The following is a 15,214-nucleotide window of genomic DNA, read 5'->3' as shown; positions in this document are numbered from 1 at the left end:
GCTATTGGGAAAGAGGAGTTACCTCAAAGAGCTAGGACTGGAAGTCCCATTTGACCCAGCTATTCCCCTGCTGGGTATCTTCCCCAAAGAATTAAAAGAATCATACCACAGTGATATATGTGCACCCATGTTCACAGAAGCACAGTTTGTAATAGCTAAAACTTGGAAGCAGCCCAATTGCCCATCACCTGGAGACTGGATAAAGAAGATGTGGTTTTTTTTTTTAATAAAATGGAGTACTACTCAGCCATAAAGAATGAGAAACTAGAGACATGTATAGCAAAATGGATGCACATTGAGGTGATACTCTTAAGTGAAATAAATAGGAGACGTGTAAATATGGAATAGTTTCTCTGGTGTGAGAAAGTGGAAGTGTAAATAAGGACTAAAAGGTATAATAGATAATGTGAAATAGGAAGAAAAGGGGCAAAGGGGAAGGGGAAGTGGGAGGGGTAGGGGAAAGGAAAGAAGGAATGGAATTAATATGAGAAAAGGAAAAAAATGGAAACAAAGTCTTTGTAAATAGGCAGGGATGGAGGGGTTGAAGGGAGGGCAGGGGAAGGGGGAAAAATAAGAACCAAGAGAGATTATGCAAAGGTACAAGTTTCCAATGATGAATGTCTTTATATTGTATACCTAAAATGTACCAATAAAATTAAATTTAAAAAAAAAATTAAAAAATTAAAACCAGGTCTGAGGAAACCAAGTATTCTATCAGCAATTACAGAGTTTACCTTGTTTCAGCAGTTAGAGTCAGAACATTATTCAGGTAATCCCTCATCCAAGCAGAGACTGCCAACACACTGATGGACATTAACTGTGGAAAAAAACACACACAGAAATAGCTTACCAAGGATTTATGTAACACTCACTGTAGGATTCATAGTTTTTAAAAATAAGAATTTTGCTACATTATTTTAGTATTTTTTCCTAATTACTACTGCAATTTATAACTATACAATATACTTCAATCCATTTAGTAATCATTCTATAATCACTAAATAGAGTGTCACCAAATAGGATACAGAAAAGTAAACTATTAAATGACTATTTTGGATTCAGGACGGAAATCACCTAAGATGAAGAAAACTACAAAACAACTAAATTATCAAATGTGTAAGCTGAGCCTAAAGCACACTATCATACTTAAAAGCAAGGAAGTGATGAAATACTACTACTGGGAAATTAAATATTGTCAAAAGATATCAGGAGCTGACTTAAAAGGCCTTCTGTTGGCTAAAATTTAAACATTGTCAACATTAAAATAATAATATATGCAATGGTTTGAAACATCAAATGTTCTAAAATCAGTAAGCTCAAAATTCTTAAAGCTCACTGGTCACCTTTCTAGGATGCTCATACTCAATTCAATATTCAGACAATTGGTAAGAATCCCTATTTATATTTATCCTATTTTTCCTGTACTAACGGGAAAACCAAAGACCAAGTGAAAGTTTTAGTAGATGTTTTTTGCTGATATGTGCAGAAGTTACACTGCCACACCATTTAACAAGCTCTTCTGAAAGAACGATCTACAGGAAAAGTTCCAATCACCACCAAATTTTTCAAGTAATAGATCCTCAATACAGTCTGTACATTGGAATCACCTAAGATTCAAAAACTTACTGAGCCGAGGCCCACCATGGACCAATTCTTGGAGTGAGGCCTCACCATCAGAAATGTGTAACAGCTCCAGAGCTGTTCCAATGTGCAGGCAGAACTGAGAACCCCTACATCAGGTGAAAAGGCTGATGGAGAATTCCGGCTGATGATACCAAACTCCACTGCTCTCTCTAACTTCATAAACAGACTCAGTGTGTCTCACAGCATGATGTAATACCTATGAAGTATTTTTACCAGAAAATCTAACCAGAACTTTATTAAGCCTCCAGCTCTATCAGTTTATGGGAAATACAGGGAATGCAATTAGTAAAATCAAGAACATGAAATTATTTTACAAGACAAATTATCTGGTTTCTTCAGTTTACAGAAAATTGGCAAATGAAAGAAGGAAAAAGATTTAAGAGATCTGCCAGTATACATTGACATGGTTTGAATCCTGATTCAAGCAAATCAATTGCAAAGAGGCATTTATGTGACAAGTGGGAAAACTTTAACAATGACTGGATGTCTCAAAACATTAAGAAATGAGAGTTGTTATTCTAAATGCAAAAATGGATTAAGTTTATTTTTAGGCTTATTTCTTGAAGGCTCCTTAACTAGAGATACACTCTGAAGTAGTTATAAATAAAATACAACAATGCCTGAGATATGGTGCAATAAATAATCACGATGTATTAGGATTAAGTGAAGTGAGGAGGAGGGTATATTGATAATTGTTGACACTGGGTAATGGATAGGTAAAGATGAACTATATTCTGCTTTCTACTTTGGTATATGTTTAAATTTTTCACAACTGAATAATTTTTTTAAAAAACTATCTAAAACATGTTGAGAATGAGTCTTCATGGTAAGCTTTTCTAAAACCCCCAGGATAACTCCTAAATTCTCAAGGTCTTTCCTATTTTGATGGAAATCTTTCTGAAATATGCCTTACATCTACCTTCTTAAGGACAATATAGTACAATTCAACATAACCCTATTTTTAAAGAATTTCTAGCATTTTAATGAACATCAATTACCATTATGCCAGAGACTTAGCTTTAAATGCTGATATGAGTGTCTAAGACAGGGATGAGTCTTTCTTCACAAAAGAGCCATGAAACAGGCTTTCTAGATAAAGATTCCAAAGAGAGCTTTGTGCCCTCTTGAACAGTGAAGAATGCCTATCTGCTTGGAAAAACAGCGAATCTGTTCACTTTTGCCATTTGTTTGTAAATATTCACTTAGTACCTACGATCTATCTGCTTTGCACTGGGCTAGATTCAGAGATTCACAGTGAATAGAGCAAACAAGACCCTTCCCTTTTTTGCGGCCTCTTGGAGTACATAGGCAATAAATATCCCAAAAAAATAATGAAAAAAAGAAGTGTCATGAAGCACACTAGTCACTGGATGAGGGTCTCAAAGATCGAAAGTGGCAGAGCTAGGATTAAACACCAAGCCACTGGGCTTTGGAACTCCAGGCTAGGACCCTGTCTCTCAAGTTTAAAAATGAAAAAAACCTATTTCACAAAAGCGTGGGGACCAGCCTGCACAAGGACCTGAGCTCGATACCAGGTACAAAAAAATAAAATAAAATAAATAAAAGAGAGCAGTCCTTAGTAGTCTGGCTCAGCTCAGTCTACATATCTATACTACATCCTTTGGTGATAAATGAGGGCTCAATGCTTCTTAACCTGGAAATAGAAATGTATTTCAACATTTGTAAACCAATAATTTTATTTTGTGTATTAAAATACATTTATTCAAAAGTAAATTCCTAAATTGTACAAGACCTAAGACAAGTTTAGGAAGCCTGGAACCACAGTTCAGAGGAGAATTAGGACCATAACTATTATCTTCATTTCTTTCAGAGATGAAGAACAGAATGCAAACTTCTAACAAAGCTACCATGTGGATCAGCCACAGTGTAGTAGCCATGTTTTTAGCTTCTGTAAACTTGATGGCTTCACATTTGTTCTATCAGCAGATGCCAGACACACTTTCTTCCAGAGAATCTGATAATATGCTTCAATCACCTTGCCTTGACCTCTTTCCTCCTTCATCTCCCACCTTGTCCTTGGGCGAAGCTTTCCTCCAAGGGGTCCACTTTTCAGCGACAAATCAATCAATTCAGAAACCACACCCCCAAGGATCTCCCTTATCAGGCTCTCCCACTCAGGCCACCTTACACACAGCCTAACCACCCCAGGGTCAGTTATTCAAACAGGCCAGTCCTAAAGCCTTACCTATTCCTTCCCCTGGAAACCACAATAAAACACCAGTTCACAGGTCCCATCTCTCCTCCTACCTGTGACCAAACCCCATGCATCCTCTCTTGTGTCGCATAGTGACACTGATATTTCTCTTGGAATCTGTGAGTACAATGAACTGTCTTTTCAATGGCAGTCATTTATTTATCTATTGCCTTAGTATAACTAGTAATAATAACACCTACTAAGAATAAACTCTATCAAAACAAAAGGCTGGCAGAGTACCATGGGGCTGTTGATTAAATCTTAAGATTGTGTGTCTCTCTACTTGGCTAAATTTGGGTCTCTAAGTACCTCATAAATGACACATGAACTGGACAGCCTATTAGCATGCTCTTTTGTTTCATTATCTTGAATTATTTTGCAGTTATATTTAATTCTATTCAAAGTGATAACTTACACTGGTACCTCCATCCTTGAATTTCTTGCAGGTTGTTTGGTCCATTTTCAATATCAGAGCTATGAGTCAAGTGTCAATAATCTATCTGATACTTTATTGTGCGTAATCTGTTAACACTGCTCATCATTATACACACATAGTTCTTTCGTGTATAACCAAAAATGTGTATCTCTTTCAAATAAGATTTGTTTTGTATTGTAGGATAATTAAATGAGTATCTAAGACAGGGATGAGTTTTCCTTGACACAAATAGTGGCCATGAAACAGGCTTTCTAGATAAAGGCTCGCAGGAGAGCTTTGTGCCTTATCAGTGAAGAATGCCTATCTGCTTGGAAAACCAGAAAATTCTGTAGTTCACTGTTGTCATTTGTTTACAAATATTTACTCAATATCTACCATCTGCTTCCCACTGGGCTAGATTCAGTGATGTACAATGAATAGAATAAACAAGACCCTAGCAGTTTTGCACCCTCTTGGAACATATAGCAGTAAGTACGTACACAAAATAATGAAAAACTGAAGTATGAAGTCATTCTTCCATTCAAAAAATACACATTGATCACCTGTTCTTTGTGCTACATAAGGGATGAAGAAGAGACTACTTTCTCTATGGTGCAACTGACTGAGTGAAGAGGATATACACTAACTCATCAGGGATATAAATATATAACGATATAACTGCAAATTGTACTGTGTGTTAGGAAGAAATAGCACAAGTTGCTCCAAGAACTGCTTTTGGAGTGTTTGACCTATTTCACAGTGTCAAAGGGACTTGTCTCAGAGAGCTAAGATCTAAAGAAAATTGTCAAGTTAATCAGGAGGAGGAGGGTTGTAAAGAACTTTCCAGTCAGAAAAAAGAGCAAAGGTCCTACTGTGGAAGGCAGCATGACATAGTCAAAGGAAACTGGTACACGGTGAGAATCTGGCATAGGTCAGATTTCAGAGTCTTAACATATATGGTCTTGACCATAGGACAATGGGAAGCCACTGAACTCTGAATTCCAGTTAGGAAGCTCAACTCTACTCCTTTTCATCCATATGGCTTTGGATATACCATTTAATTCTTCCTCGGCTTCAGGTTATTTTTATAAAATATTATTTTAAAAATTCTGCTTCACAGAAGTAGATGATTATTAAAAAGAGTAGGACCCATATGTATTACCTATTTATCACAAGTTACTTTTGACCTAAGAGCTCTCTTTCAGTTTTTCTCAGGCAATTTAAAAGACTAGACTACACTCAAGTCAGTTCAGAAATGGGATTTTTAGATATTTGAAGGTCTACAAACCAGGCCTGTGATACAGAGCTGCCTGACAACCATGGCCAGTCTCAATTTCAACGCCTTTAAAACTGAACTCATCTCCACTCCTCTCAAGGCGGTTTCCCTCCCACCATGTTTCCTATAGCAGTAAATAGTATGAACAACACTTCAATCATGTAAACTGGCAACTTAGCAGACAGCCTGAATCTCCCTCTCCCTCTTCCTCCACCTGACATCTAATTAGTCTCTAGTTCTTCAGATGGTTCCTGTGAGGTGTCTGGCTAATTCCTCCCCCTTCCTGCTGCTTCTGTTCAGTTCAAGTCCTCATCCTTTCTTGCCAGGAGATTACAATCTCCTTAATAACAGAACTTTCCAGCTCACAGATTCTACCTCAAATTCAATTATCTCAGTAGACCAAAGACCCAGCCCTGCAGCTTAGAAGTGTCCTATGAGGTTCCTTCCCAACTGTGGTTTCCTCTTCCCCCAACTCCCTCCTAGAGAATAAAGTTTAAACTTGAGCAGGTCACACAAGGCCCTCTCAGCCACCCTTTAACCCATCTCTTTAACCTCATTCCTGGCCAGCTTTTGCCCACACTTGAACAATGACAAAACTGCAAGAGGCACCACACACGCTTTGCAACTCTTCTGTCTTTACTTATGCTGTTCCTTCTGCCTGTACTGACACCTGACCCAGGCTTGCTAGCCCCATGGGCACAGCAACCTCCACTTCCTAAAGCCAGCTCAAACATCAGCCAGAGTGGAAAGATTGTCTCTGGACTCCCTCCTTACTTAACCACGGACTGACTTCCTCCCTCTCAAAGCTCTTTGTACAGACCTTGTAGAGCAATTATCCTCTTGTTTCCAGACCTGGTTGTACCCGCCCACCACACCCCACAGAAGAAAGGCACAGACTATTGTCCAGCTTCCTATCACACGGCACAACAGTCAATAGTGGGTTCTAACCCATGTTAGGTGAATGAATGAAAATATAACTAAATTAAAGGGAAATTGGTTTAACTTGCTAGATAAGCTAACTCTTAGAGATCTTTAACAAAATCAAGAGATACTTTAACACAAACAAAGCTTTCTATCATTGGAAGTTTTCCAGGAGACCTTTGCCGAATGACAATATAAAGATTTAAAACTCATGATAGAGGCTGGCTCAGGTGTTTTCGAAAGTCCTTTATACTACAAACTTTTCATTCTTACTACATCCCACGTCCCACTAGTTTCCTCCAACAGGAGTGTACTCAAGTGTTGTAGCTATATACAAAACATTAGTCAAAATAAACACTATCAACACAAAGCATTATCCCACAGGAAACAAGCAGCAGAGTAAGCAGCTTTTTCTTTAGGCATTAATTCCAGCCCCATTACGTGTCTGAAAACAGTTTCATCTTCAGTGACTGATTTTACACAAGGGGTTGAAAAAATGATAACAAAGCAACAAATATAGTGTGTGCCTATAGCAAGAAACTAAACTGAGACTGATTCAACTCAATAACAAATCATGATGTTATTAAATCAAAAGTGTGACTTATGTAAGCAACTCAGACCTCTCACTAATAATGGTATTTTGTGCTAATTTAACAAATGAGTTCTTTCCTTTTTAAAATTTGTATTTTTCTTTGTAATTAATGTGTAATAATAATAATTATACCTATTTATGGGCTTCACTGTGAAATTTCAACACGTACTCAGTGTGTGCTGATCAAATCAGGAAAGTAATTCTTCAGCTGTCACTCTTGATGACTAAATTGTTAGCAGCACTGTGGTTATCATATGTAATTAGCCTTACAGCTCCTTAACATTTTCTCAAGTAATGTAATGCATTATTTGAAGTTCAAGGAAATATTTACAAAATAACACAGGCATTACTTTATAGAAATTTATTTAATATATTACATAGCAGGATATTTGTCACACCCTGTCTTGGAAAATTCTTAGAAAATACTAGTTCTCAAAAATACTTAGAATTAGTAAAATTTCTGTGTTGGGGACACAGTCTGGTTTTGTTAGGATCTAATTATAGAAAAATAAGTTTTGAACCAAGTTGTTTTCTATATCGGAACTGTATGTGTATCTATATTCTCTAAATATTATTATGAAATGTATACTTAGTTTTCCCAAAATGAGTCACAGTCAAAAAAATCAAGCTTTTAAATCCTTCAACTGTCTGCACATTATCATATACAGTCTCCCATAAGAAAAGTGACAAAAACAACTTCTTTTCAAGGATAACAGATGTCTATAACCATCTACCTGGACATTTTTTCAAATGTCAAATCTGTTAGCAAGGAGGAGAATGTCAAAGAGATCTAGATCTTAGTTACACTTCTGCTTCTACAAAGAGAAAATGAAAAAATAATTCAAACTTTGAGAACCTCTACTCACTCATCTTGAAAACACAGAAATCAGAGTGGGAGCTTTTCTTCTTCAAAACTGTTTTTATTGAGATGTAAAATAAATCCTTAATTATTTGTTTGCCACTGTGCAATGTAAATGCCATAGAGTAACACATCTATTTCATGTTCCTGTACTTGTTCCTCTCTGCCTTTCTGGCAATTAGTACCTTCCCCACTTTTCCTTTAACAGGAGACATCGAAGAAAATAGGGTTGGTACATAACACTGTCAATGCTATGAAGGAAAGAACAATATTAAGGAGGGCTGACATGAGGTGTGGAAATCACTTGTGGGAATCGTTTAAGCATGAACAATATTAATCAGAGTTGACCTAATAGCACCCTGGACTTGACCTGAATGATTGTTTTTAAATATCATGAGCTCTCCCTGCATGTAGGGTGACCACCCAGACTGGTGACCAGAGGAGACTCACTTTAAGCCTCCGGTGCTCTGGTGTGTTAGCAGACATTCCCTTCACTTCCCTCTCACAATCATCCTGGATTTCATGATAATGTTTATAGCCACCCTATGGGAACTGCAGGTAACCTTTATAACATGGCAGAGATGCTCAACAGATGGCAAATCGAGGTAGTGCATTCTCAGCCATTCGGAGAACACAGAGCATTTGTGATCTCAAACGTGCTCTGGACTGTGCCCTCTTAAACACATCAATGCCTTCCACTTATACTAAAGAAGTACTTTTTACTCAAAAAGAAAAAAGAAATCATTCAATTTGATTTTCAACTCCCAGAAAGCAAAGCAAAGTATTTTCCTGATTAGGATTTATTCTTCTCTTCTGTAAAATCCCAGTGGGGTAGAGAAATGAAATGGGTACCAATATCACAGACACAGACAGGAATATGTTTATTAAAATGCAGAGTAAAGAGTGAGATACACCAGCTTTTGACCCCATGGATGACAAGGGCAGCTCTGTCAATCTTGAACACTATAGAGAAGAATAGTCTCTGTCCATAATCAAGATGTGAAGTCTGGTTCCAGTAAGAATTAAAAGCAAATACTAAAGTCTTGTTCCTGTGTTTTTGGGGGGTAGGGGGCAGCTCAGACCAGAAGCATCAACATTACAGAGGAGCTAGTTTAAAATGCTGAGGGCAGAGCCAAGGATTTAGCTCAGTGGCGCTGCTCCTTCCTCAGAAGCACAAGGTCCTGAGTTTGATCCCCGGTACCACAAAAAATAAAAATAAAAATAAAATTCTGAGGGCTGCGGATGTAGCTCGGTGACAGAGCACTTGCCTGGCTTGCCTCGCATGCAGGGGGCCCTCGGTTCCACTTACAACACTGAAAAATATGCTGACTCTCATGCCAGACAGTAACACACTAAATCCCATTCTACATTTCAGCAGGATGCACAGGTGACTGCAGGCACACTGATTGAGAAGCCCGCCTCTGGAGGACTTGGAATGAGCAGGTGGACAGCTAATCCCTCCTACTAAAGATGTTTACTTGGCTTCTCCAAACACATTCCCCACTATTCCCAGCAATATAACTTTGACTACCCTTGGATAAAAGAACAAAACTGGACTTTGAATTCCTATTCTGCTACTTACTAGCAAGTTACTAAACTTCTCTGAGTACTGGTTTCTTTACCTAAAGAAAGAGGAATAAGAAAGAAAATTATTTTACAGGGTTGTTAGGAGAATTAAATGAGAGAAATGTAAAGATGCTCAGGAAATGCCCAGCAGAAGATAAAAATTGCCTCTTACTTGGTAATAAAATAGAAAACATTGCCTCAACCTTGAAAAACAGCGCTAGTTTTCCTGAAGTTAGTATGAATATTCATATAATTTTAATAAAAATGCTAGTAGATACTTTTAATTGGAAAAAATAATCCTAAAGTATATATGAAAAAAGGAACTTGACCCAAGATAAGAAATGTAGTTGTAAAATGTAAAAGAACTTATACAATTCTATAGAAAAATTATATTTAAAAAGAACATGTAATATAGTAACTAGGCAAGGCATGGTGGCACACGCCTGGTCCCAGCACTTGGGAGGCTGAAGCAGGAAGACTGCCACGTGTTCGAGGCCAGCCTGGGCTGTACAGTGAGTTCAAGGCCATGCTCAAGTACATACTAAGACCCTGTTTCAAAAAAAAAAATCCAAACTATTGTACAGTAGCAACAACATAAACTAACAACCAATGGAACAAACCTAAATAACTGTGAAATAGTCAATGTATATGAAATATGAAATTATATATATATATATATACACACACATATACAGTTCATGCTCAGTGGTAGTGGGAGTGATACAAAATAAAGTAAGAGTGAGATAACAATTTAAAGTTTCCAGATTGGCAAAAATTAAAATGTACCATCACACCAAAAAACCAAATATTTCTGTACACATAATTGTGCTTTTATTACTAAGGGTTAGGTTTCCAGAACAAGGTTGCTAGATCAAATGAACTTAATAGTGGTTGCAGTAGTAGCACTGCTTCACAATAATAATTGCTACTATTATTTGAACAAAGGTCGTAGCAACCTGCTTCCTGGTAATCTATGTGAGCATTATTGATATTATAGGAATAAAAACTACAGACTACTACTACATAGATAGCACCATGTGCCACAGTTCTACGTGCTTTACATACATAATTTCTAATTTTCCCAACAGTTCTAAAAAGTAGGAATTATATCTATTTTAAGGACTAAGGAAACAGATACTGAATGTGTCTCACAAAAACAGTAATAATCGTTTGTTAGCTATTTTTGTTATCTGTGTATCTTAGATATTGTTGTTCTGTTTTTATTGTTAGTGTTGTTTTTACATATCTTTTGACATGGCAATTCCACTCCTAAGACTAACCCAACTGAAGAAACAATTTAAGAAAAAGAAAAATCATGGCGGTTAGGGTCTATGTGAACAAGTATGGGTAAATTTACTGCATTTGAAATGAATTAAAATATAGAAGAGCATATTAGTGGCAAACTTAGATTCCTCTAGTGGAGAGGTGACACTGGAAGAATGGGAGGGCTCCGGAAAGAGGGAAGCAATCCAAATAAATCAACAAATAGAATGCACACGTGCAAAGCCAGAAAGTTGAATTGTAGGATACCAATAAAATAATAACATTATTTCTTTCTCTGGGGACACAAAGAGCCCTGGAGGAGTTTAAGTAACAGGTGGTTTGGAAAAATTTCATTTTTCAGAAGAGCAATAGTTTCATTAAATGATTTGGAAGTTTTTCCGTTAGCACAATACAAATTGTCAAGAAATTTTCCAAAGCTTCATTTTTTTATTGAAGAACAAAGAAATCTTGGTCATGTCAAGGTTCAAAAGTGAACAAAGCTACATATTAAAGGCATGATCTAAATGTAAGAAAGCTGAGTTCTGTTCCTGGCACCACCCCCAGTAGGATATTTGACCTTTGGCAAGTCATTTAACTTGCTCTTAATTTCCTCATTCACAAAGAAAGGAAGTTCAACCAGGCCATCTTTCAACTTCCTCTTAGTGATAGGATGTGATGATTCTACAATTAAAAAAACAGCATGCAGAGAAGAGAAAAACTAGCAAGTAGGAGTAATTACATATTTCTAAAGAAACTGAGTTCAAAATCTTCATAAGCAGTAATTTAAAAACTACAAAAAGATCACTTGCATTTCTAAATGGAGAATGTGACTATTCAATGATTTAATTTTCATGTTGAAAAAAATAAAGTTGCCATTTAGATATGATTCAGAGTACTCACTGAACTGAGACTTACTTGAACTGATACCATCTATAAGAAGCAGTTTAACCAAAATGTCTTCCTCTAGAGATCAAGTGTAACAGCCTTGTGAAAAAAGGCTGGTCAATAGCAGTCAGTCAAATAAAGTAATTGCACATTATAATTATTAGCAGGAATTTTGAATATAAATTATTGACTAAACATTTTTTAAAATAGCAAAAAACCCCACCCTGCTTAAGCATGATAGCCTCCTGCAAAAAATTTCAAATTTTTAGTTTTATATTTTTTAAGCTTTATAAATGATAATGTGATTATTAATAAAAGTGTATGAAAATTTTCGATGAGTATAAAGTACAAAAAGTCACTAACTCATAGGGCATAAAAATTTTATATATTTTATTTCCTCAGATAGTTATGAGATTTTTCCAAAAGCATATGTAAAATTTCTTAAACTTTGCCAACTTAAAAATACGTGGAATTCACTTTTCAGACTGTATGGAATGCCCTAGAAGAATCCATTCAGTCTTGATAAGATAGCTAGGTATGAATTCCTACAGAAACATATTAAGACTGCTTGCCGCAATCAATTTTTATAGGCTTGAGTGATGTAAGGAAAAAATGCATGGCTTGCACAGTTATCTAAAATTCCTGCAAACAATTGGTTCCCTAAGTGGTATGTCATAATTTTCTTATCTATCAGTGCAAGCACGTGCATTTATTTATAACCCTAGATTAACTCCAGGTCTAATTTTGCTGACACTACTATCCAGTCGTGGATTTCATTTTTCTAATTACAAATGTAACTTGAGCTTGATCAAAGACATTTTATGAAGGTCGAATTTTATTTCTCTGACAAATGGAGGGTGTGATTCCATGTAATTAATTAATGCTGAGACATGCCCTTCGGCACATTATCTGGTGGCTGCAGAAAACCGGGTCCAGCCGTCCCCACCTGTTGGGTAGTGGAACTGTTTGACTTACCCAAAAGAGCAGATTGAGGGCGTAGAGCAAGCAACGCAAACACTTCACGGAATCCTCTCTGGCCATTGTGAGCCTCAGGAGGGAGAAGCCCCATCCTTTCACCACATCCTACAGCCGCCGGCAGAGCAGCTGCTATCTGCAGGGCACAGGGGGAAAAGGGCCCGTCTCAGCCCCGCGCTCCCCAGGGCCAGCCCAGCCCTCCTGCGCCAGCCCTCAGTTGGTCCCCAAACCTAGTTCATTCAGGACATCGCTTCATCGAAATTCATTTGTTAAAGTCATAATAGAAACTAAACTCTCAAAAGTTTCAAAGTGGCTTCAGATAACACCTGCTGGGAAGAAAAAAGATTGAATCTGGGGATGAATGAAAGAGCTCAGTAAACGCGTTCTCAGGGGACACGCAGCGAGGGTCCTCTGCGTCCCGACCCGAAGTTCTTTAAAACCTCCCTCGACCCACGCCCCTCCTGGGAACAGCTCTGCTCCGAACTGTCCTAAAGGTTAGAAAGCACACTGGCCCCGAAGAGGTGCCTCTCCTCGTACGATCCCGAGCCCACAACTCCGCGCTCCTCAACCCGGTCCTGCAGCTCGCGAGTGGTCGCTGGGGAGCCGAGGAGCACCGCGCGGAGCTGGGATTCCGCCCTGCAGCTAGGGTTTCTCCGGGAGAACGTGTGAAACGGTGTTTTCCGACCGAGCGTGATGGATTAGCCCCGGGCGGGGGGTGAGGATGGGGCGTCGGGGAATGAGGGCCGGTGCAGCTGTGCAGACGCCGGGTGGGTCATTCACACCCCCTCCCCACGGCCTGGACGCGGCGGCGACCCGGCGCCCGGAGCAACCGCCCGCGGAGCACAAAGCCGGCGCGGTCCCCGGCCCCGCCACTGCGGCCGCGCGCCCCCGGCAGGGCGCGGGGGGAAACGCGGGCGGCCGGCTCCGCCGCAAGCCTCGGAGCGAGCAGCTCAGCAACTCAGCGCCCGGGGCAGCCGCGGCGGGCTGGTGGGACAGCGGGCAGAAAGACGCGAGACGCGCGGCCACTCACCGTCGACGCTCGGCTCCGCGCCCCGCGCCCGCCGGGGGACACTCAGGAACGCTCGGCGGGGGCTCATTGGGGCGCGGACGCTGCTCCCGGAGAGGCGCGGGGCTGCATTGGCTCAAGCAGTGGACGCTTCCTTCTCTTCCTTCGCTTCCTCCCTCCACTCCCTACCCCCACCCCCGACCGTCGCCGCCTCCTGGGAAAAAGAAAGAGAAAAAAAAAAAGAAGTCCTGGGCAGCAGTTGCTGGAAAGTCTCTGCTAAGCCACCTCCCAGCGCCGCTGTCCCTCCCAAGTCCTCGCCAAGTCCCGGACGAGGCAGCAGTGGCCGCCAGGGCCAGCTGCATAAACTCTCAGCGCATGCTCGGCCGCTGACTGCCGAGGTTGGGTCCTAGTGGGTGTTTCTTGTCCCTCTCACCCCAAAGAGACCCCTCACTTCCACAAGACAAGGTCTGGAAAGAGATAAAACCTACAAACTTTGGAGAAGTCCGCGCACTAAACCCCTTAAAAATGGTGGTGTCTGAGGAATGGAGGCTGGGTAGTACGCATAGGGAAACAGGCTTTTATTCTATGAAAATATTTGTGTTTGAGAAGGGGGGTAAATGGGTGGCCCAACCCAATTCCTGCAATGAGAAACTAGTTTTCACAACCTTTATGGAGCCACCTCCTGTGATTTGTCATTAACATGGTGCCCTATGATCCTTCTTATTGATTTGTTGCTGTCACTGATGTTTAAAAAAAAAAAACTTCCCCTTTTCCATGCTGCACTGATAGTACTTACACAAACATCAGAGTAAACCTGTCCAGTCTAACATCTAGAATAAGAAGAAAGAATATTTTAAACACTTTTACAAGAAATTCAACGTTTCCAAAAACTTCTTCAGATAAGATTTTTTAACTGGCGATTTATCTTGAACTGTATACATAGTAGTGGGTGTTTGGAAAACTGCATTTTTTTCAAAAATAGAAATTCACCAAGTGTCAAACAATAGGGGACCATCCTTCCAAACAGATCTTTCCCTTTATAAGTCAGAAATTTCACACTTAAAAATGAAAATCACTAGATCATATTCTCCACATAAAATTTTAATTTCTTAATACCTCACAATAGCAAGCATTCTATAATTATTTTGCGCATATTGTGTGGCAAATAAAACTTCACCAACAGATATGAATTAGCTGAAATACAAACAACATCTCTGCTAAAACTTGATCACTGGAGTCCTCCTTACATTTTCTTGCAGGAAAAAAAAGAAGAATGTTATAGTTCTATGTTTATCATGACCTGGCTAGTGTCAGTTGCCATATGACCAGAGTGACAATGAGATTATACAGTCTCGTTCAGATAAAACTAAAGTGAAGACCAACAGACAACATGAGTCCCCAGGGTTAGGCTAGGAACACATTGTAAGCAATCACTAAGTAGGATGTGAGACAGCATGCCCAAGAGAGCATAAAGAAGTATAACCATCCGCAAAACACCAAGAAATATATCCAGTCCCTCATCAGATGACTCCCACTGTGGTAATAGTATAGCTTGAGTAATGGATAAAAACAAAACAAAACAAACAACATTAAGGTG

The 15,214-nt window shown here is 39.2% G+C and overlaps 1 protein-coding gene across 1 annotated transcript in view; it reads right to left on the bottom strand.

Annotated features, from left to right (window-relative positions):
* Tspan12 (tetraspanin 12) overlaps positions 1–14,159 on the bottom strand; it is a 71,237-nt gene extending 57,078 nt beyond the window's left edge. The window contains exons 1-3 of the mRNA XM_021237607.2: positions 13,642–14,159; positions 12,612–12,747; positions 735–817 (exon numbers count right to left, since the gene is read on the bottom strand). Coding sequence (XP_021093266.1) covers positions 735–817; positions 12,612–12,677 — 149 coding nt within the window. The 5' untranslated portion in view covers positions 12,678–12,747; positions 13,642–14,159. The remainder of the gene's footprint in view (positions 1–734; positions 818–12,611; positions 12,748–13,641) is intronic.
* Between the last annotated feature and the right edge of the window lie 1,055 nt (positions 14,160–15,214).

The sequence above is a fragment of the Heterocephalus glaber genome, unplaced genomic scaffold (genome assembly GCF_053883595.1).
Source record: "Heterocephalus glaber isolate CG9 unplaced genomic scaffold, H.glaber_assembly_v1.0 deba00000546, whole genome shotgun sequence".
Lineage (NCBI taxonomy): Eukaryota > Metazoa > Chordata > Mammalia > Rodentia > Bathyergidae > Heterocephalus > Heterocephalus glaber.
This window is presented reverse-complemented; position numbering and strand designations above follow the sequence as displayed.